The sequence below is a fragment of the Phyllopteryx taeniolatus genome, chromosome 18 (assembly GCF_024500385.1).
Source record: "Phyllopteryx taeniolatus isolate TA_2022b chromosome 18, UOR_Ptae_1.2, whole genome shotgun sequence".
Taxonomy (NCBI): Eukaryota; Metazoa; Chordata; class Actinopteri; order Syngnathiformes; family Syngnathidae; genus Phyllopteryx; species Phyllopteryx taeniolatus.
This window is the reverse complement of record NC_084519.1, coordinates 290,254-299,511: the sequence shown is the minus strand read 5'-3', so window position 1 is coordinate 299,511 and position 9,258 is coordinate 290,254. Positions and strand designations below refer to the sequence as shown.

Here is a 9,258-nt window from a genome sequence, read left to right as displayed (position 1 = left end):
ACGAAGTAATGTATTATTTATTTGCCAAATCTGTAAAATGTACCACAAAATGTTTTTTTTGCAACTGTAAATTACTCCGTTGTAATTGTTTCAAATCCGACTTCAAAATAATAAAAAAGGGTAACTCGAAGTACTTTATTTCCGTGAAATGCCGACCAAATTAAAACAATCACATAATGAAATTGTTTGGCTCCTGTTTGGTCTACTCTGCTTTATTTGTGCTTTTTAAAGCAGTATCACACTTCATTTGTCGTATATAATTTTATTTTGATGGGTTCCACCGGAACTTCCCCTGTCCTTTTCTCGCTGACTTGCCTTCCAAACTAGCATCGCTTATTATAACAGTAGTGACTGTGATGAATGAATAGCATTACAGCAGGCTATATTTGTGTGTGTCCGGAGTCGGTTATCATCGGTTGTTGGAATCGGTCCTAATATTAATATTATTATTCCTATATCAATATTATCGCGGTCGGGACAGACAGGCGAGCAGATGTTCCAAACTGGGAAGAAAGCTTTATGCCGGGATGACAAGGGGCTAGCCCCGACACAGCAACGTTGCGTGGAACCGTGAGCGATATGAATATCCGCCAGCAGAGCTCGGATAATAACTCGGTGAGCAGCAGCGAATGGGACATGGCAAATGACGTTTTCGTGTCCGGCTACGACGAGCACCCGACGGGAACGGAAGCCCGCGCCGGCGGCGGGTGTGACCCGGCGGAACCGGGTTTGGACAGACACCTTCCTCTTTTACCGCAGGACGGCCTCATGCTGGGCCTGTCCGATGAGGAATACTCGAGAGAAACTCCGTCGTATCTGGACATCGAGCGAAGCTACAGCGAAAGTGACAGCAACGCGACGAGCAAGAAACGCGTGCGTTCCAACAGCTCCAGGCACAGGGGCGAAATCGTCACGGAGCTGGGCCCGGAGGAGGTCAGGTGGTTTTACAAGGAGGACAAGCGGGCGTGGAAGCCTTTCGTCGGACACGACTCTTTAAAAATCGAGAGCGCCTATGCGAGGTTCGCGAAGCACAGCCCCGACGAGGTCAAACGCCCCCGTGAGCCCGTCGAGAGCCGGCGCAAAGATGCGGCGGAGGACTGCCGACGGCCCTCCTTGTCCGAGGAGATGAGCGACCCGGACGGCACCGGCACCGGCACCGGCACCGGCATCGGCATCGGCACCGGCACCGGCACCGGCACCGGCATCGGCATCGGCATGAACACGGAGGCAGTGTGTGTGAGAGGGGGGCTCTATGAAGTGGACGTCAGAGAAAAGGAATGCTACCCAGTTTACTGGAACCGTGAGCACCAAATCTTGTTGCAATTATGAGCCTGCGCAATTAACGCTGACCTTCCTCCCTTAACACTTCTTCACCGATTCAAACCGTTCCAACTCCAAAATATTTGCCACAGTCCCACATTATACAACCCCCCCTTTTTCATGTTCAAACACCCACAAAGACAAATTCGACATTCTTCCCTCCTGCTTCAACATTTCTTAACCGATTCCAACCAATCCAACTCCAAAATAATTTTTAGGTTCCCTCAAACCACAAAACGTTTTCACCCACATTTCTCATTCCCCCCGCATTGGCATCGATTCTACATTATTCCCTCCTCCTCCCCCAACATTTCTCGACCGATTCAAAACCGTTCCAAATTCATTGTGTTCAGTGAAGTCGCGCCATTCTGTGAACCAATCCCATTTCCCGAATTTCACTTTTTTTCCAAAATAAAAGCCTGCAATTTCTCAACCGATTCGCACCGTTTCAACTTCTACATGTTCAGCTCATTCAAGCCATCCTGTGAACCACTCCCATTCTCCAAATTTCACACATTTTCAAAATAATTGTATTTACATTTTTTTTTTTTACAAATTTAGCTCCAGTTTCCTAATTTCTGAACCTATGATCTGCACTGTTTCAACTTTGTGTTCAGCTCATCCGAGGCATCCTGGGAACCACTCTCCTTCGCCAAATTTTCAAAATAAATGCCCGAAATTAAACTTTTTTACAAATTTAGCTCCAGTTTCCTCATTTCATTTCATGTGTGTGTGTGTGTGTGTGTGTATGGGTGTTTGTTTCTATGTGCCCTGCAATTGGCTGGCGACCGCTTCAGGGCGTACCCCGCCTCTCGCCCGAAGATAGCTGGGATAGGCTCCGGCACGCCCGCGACCCGCGGATGGATGGATGGATGATTCGCTACCGTTCCACATAATTCCATTCAGCATTTTTGCATTCACATGCAATTTCTATGTCTAGTTTTAATTAGTTTTGACTAGAAATAAAATATTCTTGGTAAGTTATTGCAGGGCATTTTCTCTATTCTCACTAAGGCCCGACCGATTAATCGGCCAGCCGATTTAGTTGGACAATGTTAGCCCTTTGCAAATTGGCAAAAATATGCCGATTCATTCATTCATTCTTTCATTTTTACACATTAATACATTACAACATAAGACAAAGACGTAAGACATACAAACAAACAACGAGACATTACACCGATCTGAACGGCCCGATAGGTATCGGCCGATAATTGCCGTTTTATGCTGATCGGCTTTAATGTCATAATTCGCCTATCTGATTCAATGACGTCATTGATTGGCTCCGCAAAAGACATTTAGTCCGTGTCGCCATCGTGTACAGCATATTTGAATCCAAAAGATGCTTTATTTGTAGCCTGTTGACGTAGTACTTTAAATATCTGACAGCCAATCAAGTTATTTAATAAAAAAAAAACATGTCGGCAGCGTGGGACAGACAACAGGTAATGCCCGGATCAGACTACAAGACAAATAAGCTCTTTCACGATTGCATTATGTCAGACTACGGCAATAAAATCTTGTGTTCCGATACCACCGCATCCCGTCTGTTACGATCACTGGGCTTTATCTTGTCAACTCAAACGCTAAAGTTTCGGTGTGTGTGAAGTAATTGAATTACAATAAAGTAATTTAATTACAGTAAGCTAGCACCCATTATTTCTGTCATTTTGTCATGTTGTTTTGACCTGACTGATTAGAATACATGTCCTGACATGATATTTTTGAAGAAACTCAGTATACAGTACACAAGTATGTACAGTAAATGAACAAGTCATTTAAATAGACACATTGCTCAAGCTTGTGATCGGATCTGTGATCAGTTATCGTTTTTTTTGTTTTTTTTAAACACGCTGAAAAAAAACTGTCCTGTTCAGCTGCATGGCCTTGCAGAATGGTGGATCTGTATGCCTTTGTGCTGGAACAGTTTTGCTGTGCAACAGGGGAGTTTGAAAGACTCTCTCTGCTTATTTTTTATTTTTGAAATTATTCTGATGTTTATTGAAAATGCAGCCGGACAGAAAAGGGTTTTAGGGGACAGACAGAGGAACAGAGTGGACAAGGGGACTAGGGGTGAAGATCACAGCAGAACAATAGTGAGACAGTCTAGATATTTGATCACAATTAACATGACAAAAGTCATTGGTAGATTGGGACACACACACACACACACCCAGGAGAGGGTGAGCTCATGCAATAACGAACCAAGAGAACCAGATAAGAGTGCAGAGAAGGCCCCAGGAGTCCAACCAAGAGACATTTGAAAAAGCAACACACCTACCTATTAGTATGGTTACCAGGTCCCCGACTGGCAACCATTATCCCTGTACTGTGATTGTGTGTGGTGGAGTGTAGTGCATTAAAATTGGAGAAACCGGTGGGGTGAGGCGAGACGGTCACAGGGCAATAATGACCTGCCACCGTCACCGCCACCCAGGCCGACCAGCTCCCCAAAGGATATGCATTAAAAATCTGCGGGAGAGAAGCATGAAGGGCCAGAGAGCAGGACGGAGTGCCAGGACACCTAGCCAATTGTCCTCCCCAGGCTGACCCTGCCCCTCCCCCATAGACGAGGGGTGTGATGCATTAAAACCGGAGGACCAGCAGAGCAGTGAAGGGGGGGCATCCAGACCGGAAACCAGCACAGATGTGTCAGCACCGGCCTGGCACCTGGGGACCCTGAATGAGATATGAGTGTGCCCAATGTGCGGAGTATGTACAGTGTAGGTATTCGAAAAGTTCAGTGTGTGAAGTAAAAGGCTAGACTCCTGCGATTCCGGCTCGGTCCGACCGGTCGACAGACCACAGAGACGAGCGGGGAAGACCCCACCCCACGGCTAATTCCAGCCCCCCAAAACCAACCGTAGGCCAGTGGCCAGAGCACGGCCAGAAGGCGGGTCTGACCGAGGTGGGAGGTGCTGACACCCCGCTGTGATCAGTCAAGTCAGCCGGGGATCCCACACAGCCTGAAGGAGAGAAGGGCAACGACCACGGCGGCGCGCCACGGGGAGAGGGAAAAGGAGGACACAGGCACGGCCCCCAATCCCGCACCCGGAGACCAGGACAAGACCCCCGGTGTGGGGCCAACGTGCCAACACCATGTGTTTCTACAGATTTGCGCCCAGTAATCAATGTCAGTAGACACTGAGAGGTCTTTTTCCCATTTTGCGACTGGTGAGTGTATTCAATTAGTACTTGGTATACTTCTTAAAGGAGTTTTTTTTTCTGAATAGAAATGTGTAATTCTAATGTATTCACGTGTGTTGAGAGTCTTTTTAGGACTGTTGTTCTAACTTTATAGTATTGAAGGAAGTTACCATCTGTAATTTGAAATTCTTGGAATAAGCTTTCACGATGTAGGCGGTCAATTCCACTTTGGTCCTATGTGCAGGAGTAAAGGGGTATTTTGGTAATCTTAAAATCGTCGATTGTGCCAGATTGGAAAGGAATGATATGGTGCTAACAGAGATCGCGTGCTTTTTAAAAGGCTTTACACGATCAGGATTTTTGGAGCTGATCAGCAAGTTTTAAAAAAACGCCGATCAAATTACAAGATGGAGCAGTGTGTCTGTTTACATGACTTGTTCATTTATTGTATATACCTGTGTACTGTACACTTGAGTATCTTCAAATGTATTATGTAAAGTTAAAACATCAATGACCTCTCGGGGGAATTCAGTGATTGGCCACTGACATAAGTTGAGGTCAAATCAACATTACAACATGACAGAAATCATGGGTGCTAACTCACTGTAATTCCATTAGTTTATTGCAGTTAAATGACTTTAATAAATACTGTTAATGACACGCTTAATGTAACTTTCTCACTGTCACTATATGGACGGGTGTCCGTATTTTTCCTTTTTTTTTTCCCTCCACGCTGCGTTGCTTGAACGCGGCATGCTCCTCCTCGTGTACATTCTTCAGGTGCCCCATCAAATTTGTTGTGTCGACGTTCCCCACGACGTACTTCAGTTGTGCACAGACTGCAAATAACTTCCGTGTTGTTTGTCTGCGACACTGCAAAATAGTCACACACCGACGGCGTGTTTTTTCCAACAACAAGATTGAAAAAAACTTTTATTGTCCGTCAGATAGTTACAGTAGTACGCCACAAGACACGGAACAAGGCTAAAAATAAACTAGCTTTTGGATTCATACGCGACGTCTTTTGCGGAGCCGATCGATGACGTCATTGATCGGATTGGCGAATTATGACATGAAAGCCAATCGGCCGATCAGCATAAAATGCTAATTAGCGGCCGATACCGATCAGGCCGATAAGATCGGTGTAAAGCCTCGTTTCTAGACTTTTCCAGCAAGCCGATGAAGTGGCAGCAAAAATCGGATTCTTAAAACAATTGTGGCATCTGAGACTTGCGCTGATAAATGGAAGGTCTGAAAGTTTGGTGCTATTGCAGTCTATCTGTTCTAGTTCCAGGCAAGATTGTTGTTCAACATTAGGATGTAACCATTTAATGAGGTACTGTATTTGGCTAGTGTTTGAAATTGGGTACGTCAAGTCCCCCTAATTGTATTTTTCTTATTTTTAGAGTAACATTTGAAAATGGCAGAGTCAAGCATTTGGAACCGTTTGAATGGGATCATTGAAAATAAATAGCTAATTTGTGGTAGCGTTTTCATTTTTACTGCAGCTATATGCCCTAAAAGTAAGATAGATAGGCTCTTTTGAATGATCAGAAATGATTTCCAGTAGCGGTATGTGATTTAAATTATTTAAGATATGAATGCCTAGATAGTTGATATTCCCAGTCGGAATTGGAAAGTTTGGATTTTGGTCCTCATGATTCCGTGAGTTAGTCGTTACAGGGGAGTATTATTGATTTTGACCAATTGATAGCATATATCCCACCACTTAAAAGTGAGCTGCATCCTACTTTTTTGGTCAGTATTCTTTTTTAAATCACACCTCTATCCATGTGAATTGGGGGAAAAAACCCCAAAACGAGTATCGTTCAAAGGTCGTTCATTATTGGCCGCATGATCAAACCAAACCGTTTATGGAGACAAGCTATGGAATGACCATGAGATGATGATTTACCCACAAATGTTTTGAGCAGATTTGTTAATTGAGAAGTGTGAATCAAAAGGGTAGCCCTTCACATAGCATTATGTGACCTCTCTTTCAGAATTCATATAACCACGACAAGCCATGTTGATATAGCCAGTACTGAGTGACAACATGTGACCCGAGTCGAAAATGATAAAAACTAGAAAATGCAAGAGAAGTTGAATGCGAAAGCCGAGAGATTCCGTCAAAAAGAAATGAATAGACGGGACTGTGTGCAGCATTGGTGATGACATCAGAAGAACTTGAAGTGTGATTTTCCTATTTCCCCAGAGCAAGATCGTATTCCTGTGATGAGAGGCCAGTGGTTCATTGATGCAACCTGGCTTCCTTTGGAGGAGGATGAGAGTGACATGATTGAGCAAGAGCACCTTGCCCGTTTCCGGGGTCAACAAATGAGGGACACCTATGAAATGGAGGTAGTGACCACCACAGTAGACAGCAAAGATGGTAAGAAAGGGAACATAGTGTACGTACGTACGTACGTATGTGTAGAATCAAGCGATGAGGTATACAGTGGCATGAAAAAGTATTTGCCGCCTTCTCAAATTCGTATTTTTTTGGCATAGTTTCTCCACTCTAATGTTTATCATCAAACAAATGTAGACAAAGATGACCCAAATAAACATAAAATGCAGTTCTTAAATGGTGATTTTAATTATGAAGGAAAAACCAAACACAATTCAAGGTGTTAAAAAATCATTGGCCCCCTTGTTAAGTTATGAATTAACTGTGGCTAATGTCATTTCTTGGGAAAGCTTCGTTCATTTTCACTGAGCACAACCAAGACCAAGATTATCGCCACACCTGTTCTGTCTGACAAAACGAAGTCGGCCAAAAGAGTGAAAAAAGATGCACTATAATGCCACAATTCCCCCAAAATTCAAGAAGAGAGAAGAAATAAAGGGATATCTCGATCTGCCTCGATCTTGCCAATCTTGCCAAAGCCACTTCCAAAGCTTTAGGATTCCAGTAAACAATGGTGAGAGGCATTCTCCACAAATGGAGAAAACATGGACGCGGAGGTGGGCGGGATCTGCCATTGGCTACAGGGGAGAGACAGGTGTGGGGAGGGCTCCTGTGAGTAGTGTTGGGTGAGTTGGCTGCGGCAGGTGGGGCTATTTGAGTTGATTGCACTGGCCTTTTATTCTTGCAGTAGCGTCCCGGCGAGCGGTTACTGAGCTGGGCAAGATAAGGAGGAGGACTTTGGCAGCTGCCTGGCATTTGATTCACCAGGGACTTAAAGGCCAGCAGCTTCCCTCACAGTTTGTGGGGACGTTTTGTTTCGTGTTCGGTTGCAGGCAGTCTGCCTTCGCTGTGAAGAGACAAATAAAAGCCTTGTCTGCTGACAACTCATCTGCGTGTGTGCTGAGTGAACCCACGAAGGTAGCAACGTTGCTAGAATGGAACAATGGTGAAACTTCCCAGGAGTGGCCAGCCTACAAAAAATTAACCCAAGAGCACAGCGCCGACTTATCCAGGAGGTCACAAAGGAACCCAGGAGCATATCCCAGCTGACTTCGGGCGATAGGCGGACTACACCCTGATCGCCTGGTCGCCAGTCAGTCGCAGGGCAGCTATAGACACAGACAACCACTCGCACTCACATTCACACCATCACTGAGTGGGAACTGAACACACGCTGCCTAAATCGAAGTAAGGCGAATGCACCACTACACCATCAGGGACTTCGATGGAAGAGTTCCAAGGCAAAAACCACCGCTGACCAAAAAGAACATGAAGGCTCGTCTTACTTTTGCCCAAAAATATCATATATACTCTATATAGAATATTCTATGGACTGATGAGACGAAAGTTGACATTTTTTGGTAGGTGTGTGTCTCGTTACGTCTGGTGTAAATGTAACACAGCATCCATCCGTCTATTTTCCAAGCCGCTTATCCTCACAAGGGTCCCGGGCGTGCCGGAGCCTATCCCAGCTATCTTCGGGCAGGAGGCGGGCTCCACCCTGAACTGGTTTCCAGCCAATCGCAGGGCACACATAAACAAACAACCATTCGCGCTCACATTCACACCTAGGGAAACTTTAGAGACTTCAATGAACCTACCATGCATGTTCTTGGGATGTGGAAGGAAACCGGAGTGCCCGGAGAAAACCCACGCAGGCACGGGGAGAACATGCAAACTCCACACAGATGGGCCCGGGGATTGAACCCCGGTTGTCAGAACTGTGAGGCAGACGCTCTAACCACTCGCCACCGTGCCGCCCGTAACACAGCATTTCAGGAAAAAACATCATACCAACAGTCAAACATGGCGAATGGAGTGTGAAAGTCTGGGGCTGTTTTGCTACTTCAGGACCGCTGCGTCTTAAGGCCCCTTTATACTCCCACGGTCGCGCGGCCGACAACACCCGCATTGCATCACGTGACCGACGAATTGCCCCGAGCGGCCCCTCTGCATCGTTTGACTCGCGCACGGCAAAAATTGTTGTTGCGCGTTGAATGCCGCGGAGGTCATCTCTCGTGATTGGTCCATTTTAGTGACATGCTGTGATGACGTACTCAGCGTGCCCCTTGGTTCTACACACCAACGCCGCCGCCCTCTCGATCGATTTTGCAGCATAATTAAACGTATCATCTGGTCATCTAGGTCCATTTGTTCTAGCAGACACTGTTCTGCGGTCGTCATTGTTGTTGCTTTGTTCCTTGTTACGGAAAGGAAAGGAAAACTGCTACCGGAAATGGCCCAAAAAATGCAGAGGGAACTCCACCCTGTGGTGTCCAGCCAATACCAGCCGTAGCGACACCCCCGACTTGGAGGTGAACTGCAGTATATTTTCAAAACTGAGCGCGTGGGTTGCGCTCGAGTACAAAGGAAAACTACGC

General features: G+C 45.8%; 1 protein-coding gene across 2 annotated transcripts in view; it reads left to right on the top strand.

The window, feature by feature from the left end:
• Nucleotides 1–282: 282 nt before the first annotated feature.
• The window catches only part of ddhd1b (DDHD domain containing 1b), a 47,277-nt gene continuing 38,301 nt past the window's right edge, over nucleotides 283–9,258 (top strand). For both annotated transcript variants that reach the window (XM_061754080.1, XM_061754079.1), the window contains exons 1-2: nucleotides 283–1,300; nucleotides 6,683–6,859. In XM_061754080.1, coding sequence (XP_061610064.1) covers nucleotides 580–1,300; nucleotides 6,683–6,859 — 898 coding nt within the window. In that variant the 5' untranslated portion in view covers nucleotides 283–579. The remainder of the gene's footprint in view (nucleotides 1,301–6,682; nucleotides 6,860–9,258) is intronic.